Below are 22,079 nucleotides of genomic sequence, written 5' to 3'. Positions count from 1 at the left end.
TGTTCTGGTGTAAAAAAATTTAGTGCTGCAAATTAGCAGTGTGGCCAACGCCTGCACATGTGGTGCATGTGATTTGCTGCACCGCAAACTGCACACATGCACTCATGGGGACACCCCCAGAGATTTCAAACAAATCTGTAGGGTCAAAAACACCTTGCCCTGTTATGGTTTTTCTGAGTTCTTTGCAACAAAAGAATTGCTCTATCATTTTTCTGCAGTCAAAAAACGAATGAAAGCTAAGAGCTGGCATAGTCTCAGGGACACTTTGACTCTAACAAGGGATCTAAAAAAGTCAAGAACCACTGTTCCAGTGGGAATTCCCAGTAACTTTATAGGGAATATATCCCTGAATAAATGTGAATGTGATTTGGACTAACACTGCAGCAAATGCTCTAAGCTAATTGTTTGTCTCATTCCTGACCAGAAGGGATAACTCTCATGAGTGAGTTCATGGCTAAACTTCAGGGGGGCTTATCTGGATGTTATTCCAGACTATCAAACCATTTCAAAAGAGCACCAAAACATCTATTGCTAATGACCAGGGCTGGTTTTAAACTACTAACTCAAAAAGTAATATTACATACATGCTGTGTGCTTAACCTTCTGTCTCATTCCAGTTCTGTGTCAAACAAATACTCAGTGCCTGCTGTAACTTAATAATGTAGACCTTAACAGAAGCAAGAAATATGGTTAATTATTGCACTTTCAACAGCAAAGACCTGGCTTTGACTTGCCCCTTAGTTTGATAGATAGGAAAAGACCTCTTCTTTTCCTTGACTGGGAACGTTTCACCGCTGATGTGGAGGCCAAGATTTATTAATCTCTACTTTGAAATAATAGACCATCATTGTCAAACTCGGATGTCTGAAATTGGTAACTTAAAACCATATTAAGATCTGATCAACATTACAGAAGTTACATTGATTTCACAACTAACAAGTTATAACAAGGTCACTTTCGAACAGGTCAACCTCTAGTATACATGCCTTTGAACTGTATTCAACTTTGCATAAATTTGTTGAGTTAAGCAGGAGTGGAGTCTGATTTAGTAGCCTAAGTCTCACTAAATTTCCATGAGACTTTGGTATAAACAACTAAAACACTTTTGGAAGTGTGAGCTGGATTTCTGAGTCTCTTGGGCACTTTTGAAAGTTTTACCCCCTGAAAATAATAAATCATTTGAGTTGACACGTCATTTGTTATAACCTTGCGACAAAAGAGGAAGACATATCCCCATGCTTTTTCTTAGCTTTTTATTCCATCATTATGGCACAAGATAGAATTTAAAGACAACACCACTGAATAAGTCTTTAACTTCATTAAAATTAAGCCTAGCATGTTTTATAAAAATCTTTGTATATGAAACACTTTCCCTTATCAAGTGAAACAAAACTCTTAAAATACTGAGTACATTGCCACCTGCTGGTCATAAACATTTTTGCAGTTTAAAAAACCAGAACTTGCGTAACATGAACATTTAACAATGTAATGTAAAGTTACTGAAGAAATAGTTCCCCAAATTTTGGCGAAATATTTATACAAATAGCTGTGAACTTCTCCAAATGTCATACTCAATTCTAGAATACTGCACGTTACTCTCCTTTTTAATGTGTGTGTAAATACTTGCATGTTCAATTTCTTTATTTTTAATACTGAAAACTTGTTATTTAATAGGAAAAGCCATATTCTTTCTGAGTTTTTACATGCTTTTTTTAATTTGGATTTCCAGTTTATTGTTTTAAAACAATACATAACATCATACATTTATAAATATATATATTATATGCTGTATATATAAAATCATAGTTATTCTAGAATGGGATGGCAGAGCTCTGCACTAAGACTTTTCATTTGGTTTAGGCACGGCCTTTCTCTTGGCTGATTAACTGAATTGTTTTCAAACAGAGTCTAAAAAAATATTATGTTATAATACTGTATCAAATTTTAATTTTGTTTGCAAAATTATATTTATAAGAAAAATATCTGGTTACTATTTTCCCCTTATCTCACTACTACCCTTATAAAATATATGGCTTTTCATATGTTTCATTCTATTTTAGTGTTTTTCACAGGCAGTGAAAAGAAGGACATTTTACCCCCATTAACATGTTTATAAGCACAGAAACCAGCTTGTGCACTTTTTATAGAATTCCAATGCGTAACTTAAGTGCAGTGATTAAAAAAAAGCAGTCACGATCTGATTGTCATCTGTATATGAACATATACCATATGATTATCATACATAACCTATTACAGAATATACAATCATCGAAACTGCAGATATATAAATATGTTTTAGCAACACCAAAGCAATAGATTTATCTTACACACAGCTTATGCATACAGAGATATTAGACTAAAATTTTCATCTTCTTCTTCTCTTTTAAAGCTTGCTACAAAACTGAAACATACTGCATTTGTAAATATACTCCTTGACAGTGCTATTAAAGAATTAAAGTGAACAAAGTTAAAAAATAATGAAATGTACTTAGTATAACACCCTCAGGTCTTCCAATGTCACTGTTCTTTTCCTATTTTAGAGAGGTTTATTCATCGTTGGCAGTTCTGTATATGAGTCTGATCATACAAGAGTTTCAGGGAGGGCATCTGGATTATCAGCTGATAAAAGCTCCCAAATTTGCCATCGCTCTCTTTGCCAATCATTCCACTCTGGCTCGGGCACATTTTTACTTTTCTGATTATTGGCTGTAGTGGAAAAGATGTTACCTATTTTGTTTTGTGTGGTCTGTCTCCCCTGACTGGATGTGGACTGGTCCACTGATTTGGCTGTTGGTCCTCCTGCTGCAGTGGTTTCTGAACATTTCTCTTTCTGAAGGCTCCACAAGGAGTGTGGTACTGATGAGCCAGTTGGTTGCTGGAACAATGCAGAACTTGTTTTTGCAGGACCAGGATAAGGAGGTGGTGGCCTGTCTTTTCTACTTATATTGCTGTGCCTCAGGTATGCAGGTTTAGTTACGCTTTGCAAACAACCCAGATTTGAGTCACGCTCTGGACAGTCCACTGTGTTCCTTAAAGTCAAAGGCCACTCACACCTTGAATTAGACTCATCTGAACTCCTCCTACTGCCTTCAATTTGTGAAGTACTGCAAACACGAGACACGGGAGGATGAAACTTACATTCAGGGATGGCAGCAGTAGTCTGACTCCTTCGTATTATTTGCTTTCCATTGTCCAATTCAGTGGAGTTACTTTGCCACTGAGGATAATTTGCTGATAGGTTCCCTTGAGAAAGAGAGCACTGTCCTGGTCGTAATGAGCTGCTTTCATAAATGTTTCCATATGAACCTGAGGACCAGAGTAAGAGAGGAAATATCAGCATGCCACGCAATTTGCATGACATATTATAGGTTATCTCTAACCTAATTCATCATAGTGGAGAAGACAGTGTTGGATTTGTATTGTTTGAACTTCACGTTCTACGTACACTTGTGCTTTTAGTACTCAGAACTTACATATTGTCTTCAAGAATTAACTATCCTTTACAGCTATCTTTACGAAATTCCTATGAAATAGGTGCAGATGAGAAAAAGAGTCTGAGACAGAGTAGTTAAATGTTTACCAAAATTACACGAAGTATCAGTTGTGGAACTAGGATTCAAATTCAGGACTCCCAGCCCTCTGAGGGCTGGACTTAAGCAACAAGCACTGCATATGTTCCTCACTAGAGAATATTTTTTATTATGTTACTCTGCACCATATTTTTAAATGCTGTCATATGTCTATAATTGTTGTGTCTGTTTGCATCTAATATTTAGTAAAAGCAGTACCGTTAAAAATGGGAAGCAGATTAAATGCTTAGAAATGTAAAAGGCAAGAGTTTTTGTGGGTGATATCCTTTATTGGACCAACTCCATGGTTGGAATGGATTTAGACAAGCTTTTGGATATCATAGTACCCTTCCACAGGTCCCTGGCACAGCATAGCTAAATAGCAGGTCGAACAAAGACTTGTGTAAAACTCCATATTTAACAAAAACAAGATGAAAGAGAAATTATCAGGTAGCCGACAAACAAGAGAGATGCAGTAAAAACCTGATAAGCAGGGTGCAGGATCATTCAGGAGGGCCTATGTAAAATGTAGAGATTAGCGAGTATTGGGTAGATGATAATGGACCACAAATTCAGTCTCTATGTTAAGCCCCCAGTTCTTAAGTGTTCAGTAAGCTAATTAATTTTGTTCCCAGTTTCCCCTTTTGAAGAAGTTTTGTAAATTTCCCTTGAGCACAAGAACTGTCAGACAGGAAGTGATTGTTCTATGAAAAATGTTCTTTTACCTGCTGTCCTTTATCTTTTTTTAGTGATCACTCATTCTGGTGCATAATTGTTGTCTGGTTTCATCTACAGAGGCTGTTTATAGACATTACATTTTTTCTGGGTTTAATCTGGACTACAGCTGTCACTATATACATGTGGACGTTTGTAGTCTGAATTAAAATTGGCTCCAGTATAAACAAATCCTCACTGAATAAGGATTAATGTTAACACAGACTAGAGCAGTCCAAATTAGGCAATGTATACTGTATTAATTAATATGTATATGCGGCACTGCTTTTAGGAAAAATAGTCCTTAGGAACTTGGCAGATAAGCATTGCAAATATGCTCAGTCCCCACAAGGAAAACTCAGTTGGGTTTCTGCAACACAACAGGGGTTATCAGGCACAAAGTTACATCTTTACAAAGTCAACTGCACCAACCACACCTCACTGAGCATGAAGCAATTAAAACACAGTAACCTAGTAACATTACGCAGTAGCATGCCAGCCAAAAACTGTGCTAATTTGCAACTGTGCAGTTACTGCACATTTAGTTAGTACTTCATTATAGAAGTACTAAACTAAAAGTGCAGTAACTACTGCACATTAATTAATGTGTAGACGCAGCCACTGTGACAAAGTATCTGGACTATGCCCCCAGCACCAAGCAGCTCTGCCCCCCTCGCATGGGCTATTGGTCTGTGAAGAAAGGGGCAAACCCCCTTGGTCTCCCTCCCCCCCAAAATGCTGTTGGCTGAGATGGTCATCAACACTCAGGTCAATTGCACCCATTACTGCTTCTAGAACATCACTTTAGATAGCTGTCAGTAGGTTGGCAACAATGTAGCAGTGCTAAAAAAGCCTTATTATCACCTCCTAATTTCTTCCAACCTCAAGTACTAAGTGCATAAGCCCACACACAGGCACTGTAAATTGGTCTCTTAAGGTGCTGTCAAGTGTATATGAGCGTCTATTAATTTGAACTGAAATTTGATTTGAACTGTGTGATGCAAATTAGTTAACACAGTTTAGAAAATGGTGAGCACTACAAATGGCCAGAGGATAAGGACATTTTGAGTCTACAAATGCTCAAAACATCAGAGGATTTGTAGACTCAGATGATGAGTCTACGGATGGCCAGAGGATGAGGACAGTTGGTGCACTGGATGAGGCAAACTACATTCTGGGATAGGTGTGTATGATTAGGGACCTACCTAAATCAGGGTGAGAAGAAAGGTTTTTTACAGCCCACTCATAGCATGCAGAGCCACTTTCACAGGCATTTTGTGGCATTTCTACTGATTGGTCAAGAGGCCCCAGAGACCCCCTTACCGTGGATTGGCAGATAGCGGTACCCTTCATGTGGCCCTACCCCATACCAATGACTAGCAGAGAGGCTCTGGCAGGAAAGGGGGGATGAGGGGGTGGCTGGGATCAGGGCTGTTCCCCATCATGCTGCTCTGCTAGCCAGTGCCTCCCCCACTCCTGCCCCAGCAGGCTGCAAGGCTGGCAGCAGTGGCCATGGGGACCACTGGCTCCCAGCATTTCATTTTCAATAGATTTTTATTTTTCAGTAGATTTCCGTGAAAATTGTGAGAGCATGATTTAAGTAGGTTCCTAGATTCTAATGACAATATTGTGGGGAGTCTTGATTGTTGTGACTGCAGAGATGAGTTGACAGGTTTTGCATTTATTGCTGAGGCAAGCCTGGGTCCCCTTATGTTCCTGTTGATCAGGGAGTTTTCTTCTAATGATGAGTTGGGCAAGGTTGGGGGGCTGTCTGAAGGCCGGAGGTTGGGAATATTTCTCCCAAGATCTGATTCTATTTGAGTACTGGCTGTAATTCTTTGATAATCCATTCTGAGTGTGGGATGATAGGTGGCAACCAAGGGTGTGCAGTCAGTGGGTGTTTTCTCTTGTATTATAGTAGGTTGCTGCAGGGTATTTAGGTAGCTCTTTCAAGGATACAGATTATTTCTCTGCTGGACTGTCCTTTTTGGGTAAAGGCAGTTTTCAGTTTGCTGGGATGGGTATCATAAATATTTTCCTCAGAGCACTTACAAACTGAGCTTTTTACTGCATCTCTCTAGACTGTTGTCTACCTGATAATTTCTCTTCTGTCCTGTTTTTATTTACATACAGAGTTTTACACAAGCCTTTGTTCCATCTATTTAGCTCTGCTGTATCTGCTTCTCTCCAGAGATCTGTTAAAGGGTGCTATGATACCCAAAAACTCATCTAAACTCATCCCAATCATGAAGTAGGTCCAATAAAGGATATCCCCCGCAACAATTCTTGCTTCTCACATATTTCCTGGAGCATCATGACTACATCATCATTTCAACACTACCAAAATATGTAAAGTACTTCTAGAACGAAGAGTCCCCATTTTAAATTTAATAAATGAAGGCACTTAATCTTATAAACATTTACACATGTTTAACTTTATACAACATGAGTATCCCTCCCATCTTCAAAGGAGTGGTTCACAGTGCATAAAAATAAAATTAGTAAGCAGTTGCCAAATCAGGGCCTAAAAACTCTTGAAGAAACATCAAACCTGTCATTCCTGGATCTTTGGGACTGCTTTTCAGTGTTGAATGCCAGGTGCCCCAGATATTAAAATGATCCTCTGGAAGATCTACAGGAGGAAGACATGAAATGATCTTTTGAAAAGATGAATTGGAAAAAAATCAGTAAAAATATTCTCTATAAACAGAAGGAAAAAAGGCTTGGCATATAAATATCAGTGGATTTTCCCTGCACAAGACACAGAGCTATATCCTGTTCTTAAAGACTTACAGGCTCAAATTCTGTAGTGAATGCCATAGGGATTAGATCCCCAGAATCCACTGTAGGTAGCGCCTTCCTTAAGTATATTGTCCCATTGCGCTCAACAGGAAAACAATATGCATGAGTGAAAATAAGCTTTGGTCACGAAGCCTAGGGAGTCTTCTTGCCTTCAGAATAACACATACATTTTTGTATCCATATCTAATAATGGTTCCAAACCACTGGTAACAAACAGGGAAGCATACAGTAGAGAGATTTATTGGATGCATAGATTTGAAAGAGGAAATGGTTTTGCTGCAGAACACAAATTCGTATTGCATATTAAAAAAAGATGAACACGTGCAAGTCTTACTTTACCTTTTCCAGCTTGTGATCCTGAAGAATTCTCTCTCAATTTAGACTGCAAATGACCAACCAATGTGTACTGTTCAGGTACCTTATGGAGCTTATCTGAACTGAGGGTAATGTCTTCTTGCATTGCCAACAAAGACCGTTCAGATAGTACCGGTGAGTTGTTGTCATATGGAGAAACATCTCCGCTTGAGGCTTTGTTAGAGTCTGTGGAAGAATGCCTCCCTCCTATGGAGAATGGACCTTCTGATGGCAGCATTTCCGGGCTTCTGATAGAATTTGATAAACAAACATTTGTTAATGAGCAATGTTCAGAGTCCATAGGTAAAGCTGCACTTTGACAACACAAAAATGTATGATCATAGCTGCTAAAATGGAAACATTTTGCAAGCAATAGAGAGGATACTTCTACTAAAGTATGGAACTAAAACCTTTGCCACAAAATGGCCACAAGAGGTCATCAAAAATCAATGAATGTTGCAATAAAAAAATTATGCACGTGTACACACAACTACATAGCTCACCAGAGGAAAAGTAATCATAGTGAATTGATTCCTTATGTTACCTTGACCATTGTGCTAGAAGTGAAATTAAGGGTGAATTTGAGAGTAGGGTAGGGTACATCCCATAGTACTGAACTTGAGGGTAGGACCGAGTACACTTGTTTGATATGGTTGTTGTATTAACAGGAGTATCACTTGCAAATCAAAGAAGGTGATTTTTCCACTCTATTCAGCAATGGTGAGGCCTCACCTCTCCAATTTACGCCCCATAATTCAAAAAGGATATGACAGTTTAGAAAGATTCCAGTGAGAGCAACATAAATTATTAGGGTCCTGGAAGGTATGATTTATAAGGAAGGGCTGAATGAACTAGAGTTATTTAGCCTGGAGAGAGGAGACTGAGGAGGGATTTGGAATCAGTCTTCAAGTACCTGAAGAATAATTAGAGAGGATGGAGATGTGTAGTCTGACTTTGTAGTCAGAGGAGACAGGACTAGGTGCAATGGTCTCAAACTGTATTAGAATAAATTTAGGCTAAACTTTAGGAAGAACTTTCTGACTATGAGGGTAGTCAAGCAGTGAAACAGACTAACTAGAGAAATTGTGGAATCTCCATCCTTGGAAGTTTTCAAGAGCAGGTTAGACAGACACTTGTCTGGGGTGGGTCAGTCAGGGATACTCCTGCCTTGAGCAGGGGGCTGGATCAGATGACCGTGTGAGGTCCCTTCCAGCCCTACTTTCCTATAATCTTATGATACCGAGATACTGTAAGAGTTATGTTGCAACCATGATGGTCCACAAATTATGTGAGAGGCAAGGAATTCTTAGGGTGATTTTTCAGTCCAGTAAAAAAATGTCACCCTAAGAAATCCCTGCCACTCCTATGATATTAAGCAATATGTAAGTAGTTCACTCTTACACTCTAAAGTAACACGTAATTAGAGAAACAAAGTATTATATCAAGTTTATCTCACACCATTCTGTTCTGAAGAAATTCAAAGAAAAATATCCTACACAGGACAACTGGCTTTACATATAGGACAACTTCAGTTAACTCTTCTGATAGCATACAGAAGCTTTAAGAGTCTTCAAATTAAAATGCCGGATTGTCATTTAATTTTAGAAAATAGTGAAAAGCAAAGCACAGACTCAGGCAGACAGTCACCAAAAATCATATGCCAGTGGCACCCCAATGTTTTGAAGGTTTTCAATGTTATGGTTTAAATTTTCCTTGTAGTAGCACCTGTGAGCCCTGGTCAGTACACAACACCCCCTGATCTAGGTGCTGTGCAAATGAAAATCCTTACCTCAATGTGAATTTTGAAAGTAAGAGATTTTGAATATGATTAAGAAAATCTGGGTTTGCATCGACAGAGTGGAGACCAACTTATGCCTCACAGAAAGCTGAGACATCCTGTGAACATTCTTTCCTACATCTGCATTTTTTATTTTTCTTCTCTTATTTTTATGATCAGCTATATACCTCTTTGCCTGTACATTGTTGCTTCTTGTTCCTCACCCAAAATCAACATTTTTTTTTTTTTGCTCTGATGCACCATATTTACCTCTATTATAATTAAGTGGCACAAAGCTTAAAATCCTGGGAAGTACTGAGGGAGCTGAAAATGGTCAACATCCAGAATCAAATCCAAAGACAGCATTATGGCTTCAACTGAATGTTAGTAGTACCGAGTACATTATTTACTATCAAACAAGAATTCTCTCTCCAAACTCATGACAAAGAACTGAAAAAAGAAACTAAAGAATATATATTGCATGTTTTTGGAGTGACAAGACAGACACAGCACTCAAGTTTCCACATTAACACCAAAATAAGTCTTTTCCAGATTTGGGGTTTCTCTCAGAATAAACCCACAAAAATGTGGTCTGCAAAAGTTTAGCAACACTTTCAGGCTGGTTTCTTTCCACATAGCTTTACAAGTTCTGACCTCCAAAATAGAGACTATACATACTAAGAAGGCATTTTCCTTCATGTTCCCTGCCTCTCTTTATAAAAGCATTTATAGTGTTTGGAACCGAAGTACATTTACCTATACCAAATTAGCTCCCAGCTATAAGTGCCTCCTTATCCTGCAAGTTGATTATGAACCACAATTGGGAATTAACTGATAAAACCTGAGGTCTGCTTTTTGGCAAGGCAGAATTATCCTTGATCAGGGATGGCCAACCTGAGGCATGGACAGCCTTGGTGTATGGCACATCAGGGAGGGAAAAGGCAGCAAAACAGCAGACAAAGCAGGAAACAGAAAGCAAAGCAGCAAATTGAGTCAGTACCACAGGAAAGGAAGCAGAAAGCAGAACAGCTGGTAAGGCAGAGAACACATGGCTAGGAACAGAAAGCAGGGAACAGATCAGGCAGGGAAGGGGATCATGGTGGCACTTGGGGAGGATGTGGGAATAATTCGCGGCTTGCCTGCCATAAAGTTTGCCCCACACTGTTCTAGGTCATCCATTCAGGTAGCAGGGTCATGGAATCACCAAAAGACCTACAAAACCAGCCACAACATTGTAACTTAGATAGTTTTCAGTGTGTAAATAAAGATAAAGATTCCAGGTGTTTTCCCTTTTCTTTCTTGTAAGTGAATTAAGAAGAGAAATAACTGAGTTCAGAACAATGTTTGAAAAGTGCAGGAGAGTGTTTTATGTAAATAGATGACCAGAGGCTCAGGGCCTCCAAACAAATCTGCCCGTGGCATTAAACATATAAGGAGTCCCATTAAAGACAACAGGAAGACTGGCATGTCTATGTGTCTGAAAGATCAGGGCCCAGTTTTTTTGCGATGGGAGAAACAGGAAGTTATAGAACCAGTTAGCTATGGCAAGGTAACACAAAGAATGGGGAGAGAGGGTGGTGAGAACAAATGAAGAAATGTAGGAACATAACTTGTTGTATACAACATTCATGTTATGTCTTACCTTAAATGATCTTTGTTATAGTCTATCTCGTCTCAATACTGAGTCCCTGATAAAGGCTCACTTAAATGGAAATTATCAAGTTTGGAAAGGTCCAAATTTTCACTTTTAAAAATCCCCTTTAAGGTTATCCATTAGCAATCCCATGCAATTCATTACATGTGATATTATTTTCAAAACTACTACTTAAAGGTGTTTTTTTCAAAATAAATTACAATAATTCCAGCCTACAGCAACCTTATAATGTATATATACAGAGGAACATGACAGAATAGCTTTGGAATAGAAACTATTTTCAGCTTCCAGTAGTTTATTAAAAACAGTGTAAAATATGATTTATAAAATGCCTTGTCCTATATACATTTAATTGTTATAAACAAAAACTGAACTGCTGCATATCGTTAAAAAATGCACTTCTGATTATAGTTTGTTTTGAATGTGGTTTCATTAATAAATGGATATTTACTACAATTGAATATATACCTTTATCCTGGTAGTTATGGCAATTCCAGGTCTAGAATAGGAAGTACCATCAAATTGTGTTGAATTTAATTACCGCCTGTGGTTAAGTAGCAATTTTTTAATGGTACTCGTATTAATTTCTATCCAACATGGCAATCCCTTACACTTTATAATGCCTAAAATTACACTAACGAGAAAACCACGTGGTCCTGTAGCACAAGTAATTAAAAGATGACATGCTTTTACAGCTGACTTTTCCAACAGATTTTTTCTTGTATACTTTTTTCAGTTTTGTAAATAAAACATGGAAAACATCTGCCCTTCTTTGAAATAGTCAGCTTATTAAGACAACTACAGATTATTAAACAGTGGGTGGGGCATTGAGGAAAGCCTGTAAAAATAGTCTGTAGAGGCTATTAATTATGCTAAGGAAAGGGTCCAAAAATGAACTGTAACTAACTAACAATGAAATAAAACACAAAGTAGTAGCTCTGCTTAGGAATGTTAAATTATAAACATCAGCTCTAGAAACTATTACAAAGCTCAAAGGAGTTTCTCTCCCTCTATCAGAATCTTAAGGCTTATGATATTATTATCTCCAATAAGAGGCAGCTTATAAAGAGTGCAGTGATACTGCAGCATGGAGTAATAACTTCCAAATACATCAGGTCAATACATGTTTTGTCACTGTTCAAACTGCAAGGACATGGTTGCTTGTAACAGCAAAGGGTGAGGTCTTGATGATAAAGGCTCCTTTCAGCCTTATATCTCTAAAACTGGTGATTTGAAAGCTTCCTGTTGGTTAGGAATTGTATGGCTTAATATGGAGTCTTGCACATCTGTATCACAGATAAATGTTGACTAAAAACATTCATCACTTTAAGAATATTTCAAAAACCTTAACTCTAACAAGATTACTTAAACATGGTAAACAGCAAATGGTTTTTTAAAGAGCAGTTTTTATTTGGTGGCAATTCAGAGTTGGTTCACTTTACACTGGAGAACCTATTCATTCCAACACCATCAATCAGAGTCCAGAAATATTGAGAAAGTTATCTAGGAAGCAGATCTGGTAATCAGTGAAGTCTTAAAGGTAAGAAGTGATTCATAATACCCTGCCCCAAAATCCTTCCCCCACTGATCATCCAAGATTCTCAACTCTTAAGACAGAGAAGGAGGCACTCTGTTTTGTCTTCCTTTGAAGAAGAAAAGAAAAAAAACTGTTATGTCATTGACTGAAATAGAAGCCAAGAGAGCATCTGCAGTGGCATCAAAACCATAGATAGGAAGGCAAATGCATTGCCTGCATCAGCTGTAGTAGCCTCAGAACAGTTAGCAAGAGAATAAAGTATTGAAGTTGTTCTCATACATTAATATCAAACCAAGTAGTTGCTTTGCTGATTAAGCTTATCTTTCATTACTGAAGAATATGTCAAGTATTCCATCTCCTGCGTCCAAATTTGAAATCCATGATAAAATATCTGATCAGCAAAGTCCCCTTGGGAATAGAGATATATTTTGGAGGCTCATTTTGATGAAACTGATGTAAATATTTCTTTTCTTCACTGCTGCCTTCCACTCTTCTCAGGAAAAATAACCAAGATATACATAGCCAAAAATGACCTAAAGGCTATGAATTGAGATTATGCGTTGAACGGACCCATCTCTTAAGAGCATCACAACCTTGACACTTAACAATATTCTTTCTAATCTTCTAACCAATTCCTCACATTGAGTTTCCATACAATGCTTGCAGCAACATTAAGAACAAATAAAATCAACTGGTAGCAGAGCAGAAGAAAATGATAGATAGTAAGTTTTTCTTTTTTAGTAAAATTTCAATTTACCATTATCAGAACAAATAGGTACTTGGGTAACTGTGGGATCCTAGTGCCACTAGAAACCTTTTCCTGCAAAAAAACCCTCTTGTTACTTGCATCCAGCTTTGCAAAAAAATTCCACTTTCTCCTGTAGGCGTGCATGTTAGCTGTAAGGTAAGGAAGCTCAAGGGAAGATAAACATTAAACTTGGAGTGTATTCTAAGCAAGTTTTATGAATAAACAACCTTGACATGCACAACATTCTCTGACATAAGTCTATGATAAACCAGTACAAGTATCTACATGTGAGACACAATAATACATCTCTATACAACATAGATGGTAATGTTTACCCTAAAGCCTTTCATTAACCTGAGCTTGAAATTAAATGTGATCATTCCAAACTCAGGCCAATAAAAACCTTCATAAGCACATTGTATCATCACAGTCTGCTTATGTCCTACTTCTTTACAATTTTGGAAATTATTTTAGAGAGAGGGTTTTAAAAAAATATTAATGATACTACTTCCTGGCATGGCTCTGACTGTGAAGCCATGTACACTTATTATCTAAAGCAGTGGTCTCCAACTTTTTTGATCACACACCCCTATCAGTAAAAAATTTTTCAGCATGCACCTCCAATATAAATATAAATATAAATATAGATATAAGTTCTAATATTTTCTTCCTATGCCCCAATGGATTGTCTTGCATACCCCCTGGGGAGCGCGCACCCCACTTTGGAGACCACTGATCTAAATTGCAATTGTACTGGTCTGGGAGGGAAAGAATAGTCATAGCTAATGCATTTTTTGAAATTTATTATTAGTAATGTTCTGGAAGCAACCACAATTAGAAGCTAAGCACTTTCCTCACATGGACAGATACAAATCCAGCCTGTCTGAAAGACCTAGAAACTGTAAACATAATGTAGAATAGCTTTACTACATGTACCAGTGACGTGATTTTAATGTCTGATACCCTGGGGCCTACTTGGACGCAAGGGAAGTACTATGTGTCCTGTGAGAAAGTTGGCAATCTCACTATTTCAGATAAATAAAGTTATAACATTAAGGCACATGGGTGTAGGCATACACCATGTATAGTGTTTGAGTAATTTGTTAACAACATTTGCTGTGGTGACTGGTGGGGTTTATTTTTTCACTTCATCTCTCTTTTTTAGCACATGGCTAGATTATGTCCAGCTACTTACAATACACCCACTGTTATGATTAAATTGTTTACAATGTCATGCCTCCTTTGAAAGCCTATGGGTATACACTATGGGAAAGGGACAACAGAGTGGCCAGACTACTAGCCATAATTCTATTAAGGCACTCCAGGCTATGTTTCAAAGATATTCAAATATATATATGCGCTTTGTGCTCCTGAAGGCACAAGACCACAACAAAGGCAAAACATGGACCAGTGGTTCACTAGAATACATCCTGCTAAGTTATAGTGCATTGAATATAGTTATATACATGTTCTCTGAAGCAGCCCACAATCCTTTCCTAGAAACAGTAAACAAGATTTGTCTTTAGAAAATTATGTAGAAGAGACATAATTTCTTTGGCAGAGTCAGTGTAACAGGGAGCACTGTTTACTCCTTGAAAGAAAACACCTAAGGATTTGTGGAAAACTAGAACCTTTTGAACACCTCCAAAAGAAATTCTCAGGAGAAACAGAGATGTTGAAAAAAGGGATTACTCACGATGACTGGGAAGCTTTCCTTCTTAACAAATAGTCCACAACATCTGGGTCAGTCTCTAACAGACTAATTAGCACTTCATTCTGAAGGTCAGGAGGAACCTGCAATGAAAACAGTACTGAAGAAGTTAATCACAGAATTTATCTTCATATTAATTTTACTATTATGCTTATTCCAGAAGACTAGACTTATGCACATAAATTGAAATATATGTATAATTATATAGGCCATGTACATTTATTATAATATAGTATATTATAACATGATATAGTAAAAAACACTTAAACTGAAGTAAAAAAATGTGTACACAACAATATACAAAGGAGTATATACTCTGTGTGGCAATGCTGTGAAAACTATTAAGTGTTAAGTATCCCCTCAGTGTCTAATAGGGCTGTGCAAAATTTCGATAGAGGTTTCCTTTTGAAGTTGTTTCAACACATTTCGAGCTCGAAACAGAGAAATTGAAATGAAATGAAAAGCTTTGAAATGGCTTCAAAACTAAATGAGGGCATTCAAAATGTTTCAAAAGTTTCTAAACATTTTGAGATTTGAAGCCGAGCTTGCTTGCAGCTAAACAGAAACTAGGGAGAAGGAGGGGGAAGATGGGAGAAGGACTGCTCTGATATTGACATCTGTAGCTGGTCAGTGACTATGATCCTTCCCTGAGGTCCCTTTCAATCCCAGTGCTCTGGGGGAGGGATGGAAAAACAACATAAAAAGCATTGTACGAACTGGGCTTTTTCTGTGCCTTGGGGTCAGATTACTGAGCTGTGTTTCTGTCCACCAGCTCAGCAGCATCAGAAAGGCTATCACTTCCTAGTTGCTAGTCTGTTCCTAGTAAGCGGGATCCAAAACCTTTTCTTTTCCTAATACCCTTCATTATTATAATACCCTTCATTATAATAATTCCTTTCCATTTATTCATCCCCCAAAATCCTCATTTTGTTGTTTTTGTTAGTCTATTTTGATTCTTTTCCCCCAGGAAAGAAATCTGTGCTTTCTCTCATAGGGGTTCAATAACGTACAGGGTTTGGTGGGGTCCATTATGCTACCATGCCTACTGTTTTCTAGGGCTGTGCAAAGCTTTGGTAGCCAATTCAATTCAGAGGAAATTCAGCCTGATTTAGCAGCCAAATCTCTGAATCCAAATCAAATCGGGAGACCTATTAAAAGGTCTGATTAGAACCTGAAGCCTCCAAATTGATTCGGAAAAGCTTTGGAGAGATTTGGATCAACCGGGGAAAGGTGACTGCTCCAGGTGGGAGGAACCACAAGAAAAGCCCCCAGGGCTGCTCTGGCTGGCCCCATCCCACCCCTGGTCCCAGATTAGTCCTGGCATTTAAAAAAAAAAAATCTCTGCACTCACCAGCTGCAGCAGTGGCTGGCAGAGCCCCCCTGCACAGACCCCACGCCTCGATGGCCCCCCCTACCTGGCCCCTACCGCTGGTGACCCCCCCAGCTGGTCCCAGGAGTCCAGGATTGCCTCTCCCCCTGACCTACCTGGCACCTGCACGGCAGCTTCCCCACAATGCAGGTGCAGTGCAGTTTGGCAGGGCACTGTGTGCTGTCTGGGACCTGAAGTGGCTCCACCTGTCAGCCAGAGCCCAGCATCACTCAGGCCCAGCCGCCACAGCTCCCAGGCAGTGTGCAGCACCCTGCTGAGCTGTGTTGCATCCATGCGATGTGACAGCTGCCGCGCAGGTACCAAGTGGGGGTGGGAGGCAATCCCCACTGCCTCCCATTGCCCTGAGCAGTGCAAGGGCCTCTGCCATGAGCGCCCAGATCACTGCTGCCAGCACCAGTAAGTGTGGAGCTTTTTTAAAATTATTTTTTATTCCTGGACTGCTGGGGCCAGGTGGGGGGTCATCAGGAGCTGGGCTGGGGGGTGGAAATCAGGGCATAGGATCTGCATGGGGGCTCTGCCAGCCCCCATGGCCCCTGCTACAACCGGTGAATGTGGGGCTTTTTTTTATTTATTTTTTTTTAAGTGCCAGGACTAGGCTGGGGCTGGTGTCAGGCCAGGCAGCCATAGGGGCTTCTTCTGCAGCTGCCTTCATCTGGGGTGAGGTAGGCACAGCCAGAGGAGTCACAAAAGAACTTGCAGCCACCCAACCATGCCTGCCTCTCCACGCCTGATCTGAATCTCCGAATCAGCGCTAAATCTCTGATTCTGATTTGGCCGAATTGAATGGGGACAGGGATTCGAATCACTGAATCGAATCACTGTCCTCTGAATTGGCCAAATCCAAATATGAAACAAATACTTCCCTATTCGCACAGACCTACTGTTTTCACCCCCCCAACCTGTGCCTTCACACTTACAACTGACACCAGTTTTGCTCTGAACAGTTTTCCATAAAATGTGCACCTATCTCCTTGAAACTTTACAAACTCTGTGGCCTCAGCAGGGGCTACCATCCCTGCTGTTTTCATTCGAATCAGGAAAGAAATGACAAAGTTATCGGCATTTTTGTGATTCCACATTATAGCCTATGGGCAAAATGATGAAACAGCGAAACAGTTTCAACAAAATGAAATGGAACAGTGCTTTGAGACAGCTAAATGAAACACTGTCCCTTCAAAATGGCAAAACAGAAGTCGAAACAAAATGGTGCTGTTTCACACAGCCCTGGTATCTAATATATAGCTGTCTACAACACTTGAGAAGTCCTAATGAAATCCTCAAAACAGAAAAACTAGTGGAGCTTATGAAATCCCCATCTGGATTTCTGGTTTTAAAGAACCAGAAAAACTAAATGTAAAATACCCCACAGATAGGACATTTTTCCTATTTATTTCCCAATCTCTCTCATACAAAATCACAAGGTGTTTGTCATACTTCCAAACCTATCCACATATTTTATATCCAGGGGAGCTGTTGAGTACTCAGTACTTGAAAATTAATCTATTTCTTGGAGCCGAAATAAGGATTTGATGCTAACATTATCCAAGGGCTTAAGGGCGAGTTAGATGGCCTATACCAAGAGTGAGTTAAGCTGCCAGTACCTCAGGCCTAAGCACCACTGGAAGTCCTTATGCCTCTGGGGCAAGCAGGATGTCAGTCGTGACTAAGCCTTGAGAATTGGCTGCCAAATTCTTTTTTTCCTCCCTTGACTATCCCAGCTTATAAACTTAATTTTAAGAATCCATATTCTTTTGTTATAAAGAAACTTTCAGATGGTATCTTGGCTCTGCAATTAGAAGAAGCAATTGCAGCATATGTAAGCATCTTGGAGCTGGTTTTAACAAACAGCAATGAAGATAAGGCAGGATGGACTCTATCCCCTGAGCATGCTCAAAAGGGCTGTACTGCAACAAGCCAGCAGCACAACTGCCCAGGTATGTGTAGGATTGGGTAAGTCTCAAAATAAAGTTGCAGAAGAATGAGGAGGAGCAGGATCTTTTCCCACCTTTCAGCCTAATGGTCTACTGGCCCGGGCCTTTGCCCAGGCAATGGGAGCACCAGATTCTAGGCACCATGCACCCAGATGGGACTTGAATCCATGTCTCCTGCATCCTACCAAAGTGCTCTAACCACCAGGCCATATATCAGGCATCAGACCTTTCCTCATCCTTCCTCCTGAAACTGGTTCACAGGACACGCAAGAGAGGGAGATACATGGGATCTGGAAAAGGAGAAGCCAGAGGGCATGTGGATCAGTGAAACGGATGCTTATTCGGGTGGGAGGTGATCCTGGGCTGCAGCTCTGCTTTCTGCTCCCAAAGGGGATAATGTTTCCCAGAGCATTTTGTCCAATAGATCATAAATTCAAGGTATGGTGGATCAGCATTAAGAGGAGGGCTGGAAAATGCTTTGGGCAATGACAAAGCCTTTACTACACGATTCATAAACAGCAGCAGGTTTGGGCATTTACATCTACTTTTAGGATTCTGTTACCCTGTGTGGCCCAGTGTGTTGTACTTGCCACAGAGGAGAAAAGAAACCTGATCTGTATGTAAGTGCCAAAAACTGCAATTATCCAACTGTGTGCCTATTACTTAGGTGCACCGAGTCTTTGGCAAAGCCCATGCCAAAGTGACTTAACTGCTTGTGTTACCTGTGCAAGTTTAATTAAAGCTGGTTTGGGTAAACTGGCACATGCTGCAACCGCTTCCCACCTACTAGTACAGCACAGACATATCCTTTGTTATGTCATTACGTGGTTCTGCTCAAGCAGGCACCATTATTAGAAGAAAGGGCTTGTTTTGGAAGGGCTTGTTTCTTCTCGATACAATACATGGGGCAACAACATATGATTGTTTACAACGGGATTCTAGTCTCTCTTTTCTCTTTTTCAACTTTGTCAGGGCTGCTAAGACAGACAGGGACAGAATGGGAGTTGTACTGTCTCCAGTGTATGGATGACACCATTTTATAAGACCTAGACAGCACAAGAGTAGTGCCTGGTGTGCAGCCAAAACAGACCATGGAACATATAATGATGGATCCACAAATGTGAAGGAGGTATTAGTGATATACTCTGTTGCTCCTGATGCAATTATCTACATCAGCCACATGAAAAAAGAAGTATGCAGCTAAACTTGGGGCTTGAATGAGGGGTAGCTGGTTAAAAACCTATCTGAAGGACACTAGTTGTTCAGGTGTGATGAGACTCCAATGCTAAAAACTGGAACAGCAATTTTGAATTATCTTTATTGATTAAATTTCCATTCCAGTTGTAACTCTGATTTACAAATTGCTGATCATGTTGGACATTCAGTTAGCAGCAACATATTGCTTTTTTTACCTCTTAAGGCTCTAGAAGAAATTGTGCCATCTTTTGAATTTAGATCTCTCCACCTTACTTTAATGCACTCCATAAGGTACTAAACTTTAACTTCGCTTGTGTGAGGGAGTGGGGCCTAGGAGCGGCCGTGAACTGCCTAGCACCCCCCTACCGTCACTTCAGGTGGACTCAGCACCCTCGGTTTCTCGCCCGCCACGTCTTTGATGGTAATAAGTTTATATGGGAGGCTGCCTTTATCCCCTGGTGAACGGTACGTGTGTTCCTACCCCTGCTCCACATGGGGTGCCTCTGTGCACCCCTGCCTTAAGGGCTATGCATGCCTCCTACCTCCCCTTAAGCACGTCCCAAGCCTCGCAGCTGTTCTCTGGACATTGTTTGGTCCCTTGCACTCTGGTGCCCTCTCTGGTGCCCCTGGGCCTATCACGCCCTGGTGCCCCTCTCTGGCACCCCTGGGCTTACCACACACTTGGCGCCCCGAGGCTGTCCCGCCCCGGCGCCCCTCTCTAGAACTTCTGTCGTTACCAGCGCCCCTGAGCCTGGCACATAGCCACCGCCCTGTTACCGGCGCCCCTGGGCCTGTTGCTACCACTCAGCCCGCTGCCCCACTCTGGGGCCTATGCTGTGCTTTTTGCGGCCACTGCCCCCTTCTGGGCCTATGCCGCACTCTTCGCACCCGCTGCCCGCTTCCAGGGCCTAAGCGCGCCTCACGCGCCCTGCTGCCAGTCTCTGGGGCCTATGCCATGCTCCGCGTACCTGTTGCCCTCTCTAGGGCCTGTGCCGCGCCTCTCGCGCCTGCTGCCCCCTTCCGGGGCCTAAGCCGCACCTCACGCGCCCTGCTGCCCCTCTCTGGGGCCTATACCGCAGTCCACGCACCTGTTGCCCTCCCTAGGGCCTGTGCCGCGCCTCTCGTGCCCGCTGCTCCCTTCCGGGCCTTTGCCGCGCTTCCCGTGCTGGGGCTACAACCCCCACTCACCGAGCGCCTCTCCAACACTCGTCTGCTGTGCTGACTGCGTCACACAGTCCGTGTCCCACTTCTGGGCACCAGGAACCCCCAAGCCACTGGGGTGCTCCTGTGAGGCCTCCTCACGCCCCTACAGCTTCACCCGGTCCTTCGGTATAACCATAAATAAACCATACAGTCAGCCAGCCGGCTACAACATAACAAAGGCCTACCGGCTTATAATCCAAGCTCCCCACAGTGCTGACTCTCAGTCATACCGCTGTCTGGACTCTCTCTCTCCCTCCCCTCGCATCATTGCAGCCAGCCAAACTACCATCATTGACCCTGCTGCTCAGCTCTCCCACAGAGCTACAGCTCCTGCGGCTGCCAAAGGGGAACTGTTGCTAGGCCCCGGCCTGAGCTGTTATAAAGGGCCCGGCCCTGCCCCCTTCCGGTCACCTGACCGGCTGGTTGCCATAGCAACCCGCAGCTGCACTGCCCTGCTGATTGCCATCTCTCCTTCCACTTAGCTAAGGCACAGGACACCTCAGTGCTCCTGTGACACCTTGGTAACTTCAGCTGGTACAGTATGGCAGTTTGTCTGTGGCAGGGGTAAGATCAGCCCTCACATTACATAAGACTGTATACAAATAACTAGTGTATTTTCAGGTACATTTTACATGTTGCACTGCAAAATTCCTCTCTCTCCATGCAACAATACCATAGATGAAAATATCTGAGGAACTTGAACTATAGCCCCAGGTTTATTTATGATGAATGGAGCTGGAAGTAGGACAATCTTGAGTCATCAAGTGGGCAATCTGCTTCTGTTCTCAATTTGTCAGAGTCTAAATCTACTGACCTTCAGGTCATATTGCATGCTCCATTTGTTCTCCTTGGCATTTAATGGGAAATAGGAATAGGATTACTAATAGATTGCTCAAGGTGATGGGTTAGGTATGGCAGCTTTTTGGAGATCCAGGTTACAGAATGGGCACATTTATTTAAAATAAATAAATAAATAGAAAATAAATAAAGGTATGCATCAATTAATTGATTCAAATAGATCCAAATTCTCTGTGAAAAATGTGCGTGTTCACCCACAATTTCCTCTGTTGCCTGCATTTTTAGATTTCATATTTTGGCTTCTAATCTGGAAAAGGCTTTTTACTGTTAGGCAATTTTTATATGGATTCTTAAATAATCAAATCTTCTTTCTACAGAATATTCTTGCATAATCATAGCACTATAAACCTGTTTTTGTGACTTCTCCATTTACATGGTTTTTCTATAAAGTAGAAGAAATAGCTCCAAACAAAAATCTGAGGGTAAAGCAGATCTTGCTTCTTTCTGTATGGACTCAGTTTACTATCAGGCTGCTAAACAAAGATATAACCAGTGAAGACAGCTTCAGCAAAAATAAGCTACTAATGAAAATACAAAGCAACCACACAAATCTTTCAGCAGACTTAGAAAAATTTACACATGAAAGTTTTGATTTACAAATATATTGTAGAATATGGAACTAGATGAATGGCTT

At 40.8% G+C, this 22,079-nt stretch overlaps 1 protein-coding gene across 4 annotated transcripts in view; it reads right to left on the bottom strand.

Annotated features, from left to right (window-relative positions):
• Positions 1–1,236: 1,236 nt before the first annotated feature.
• The window catches only part of ARHGAP6 (Rho GTPase activating protein 6), a 284,210-nt gene continuing 263,367 nt past the window's right edge, over positions 1,237–22,079 (bottom strand). For all 4 annotated transcript variants that reach the window (XM_019529331.1, XM_019529333.1, XM_019529332.1 and 1 more), the window contains 4 exons: positions 14,852–14,949; positions 7,425–7,687; positions 6,835–6,915; positions 1,237–3,306 (listed from right to left, as the gene is read on the bottom strand). In XM_019529331.1, the coding sequence (XP_019384876.1) occupies positions 2,582–3,306; positions 6,835–6,915; positions 7,425–7,687; positions 14,852–14,949 (1,167 nt within the window). In that variant the 3' untranslated portion in view covers positions 1,237–2,581. The remainder of the gene's footprint in view (positions 3,307–6,834; positions 6,916–7,424; positions 7,688–14,851; positions 14,950–22,079) is intronic.

This window comes from Crocodylus porosus, unplaced genomic scaffold, assembly GCF_001723895.1.
Source record: "Crocodylus porosus isolate Cpor-Errol unplaced genomic scaffold, CroPor_comp1, whole genome shotgun sequence".
Taxonomy (NCBI): domain Eukaryota; kingdom Metazoa; phylum Chordata; order Crocodylia; family Crocodylidae; genus Crocodylus; species Crocodylus porosus.
Note: the sequence above shows the minus strand (reverse complement) of the source record. Positions and strands in the feature narration are given on the sequence as shown.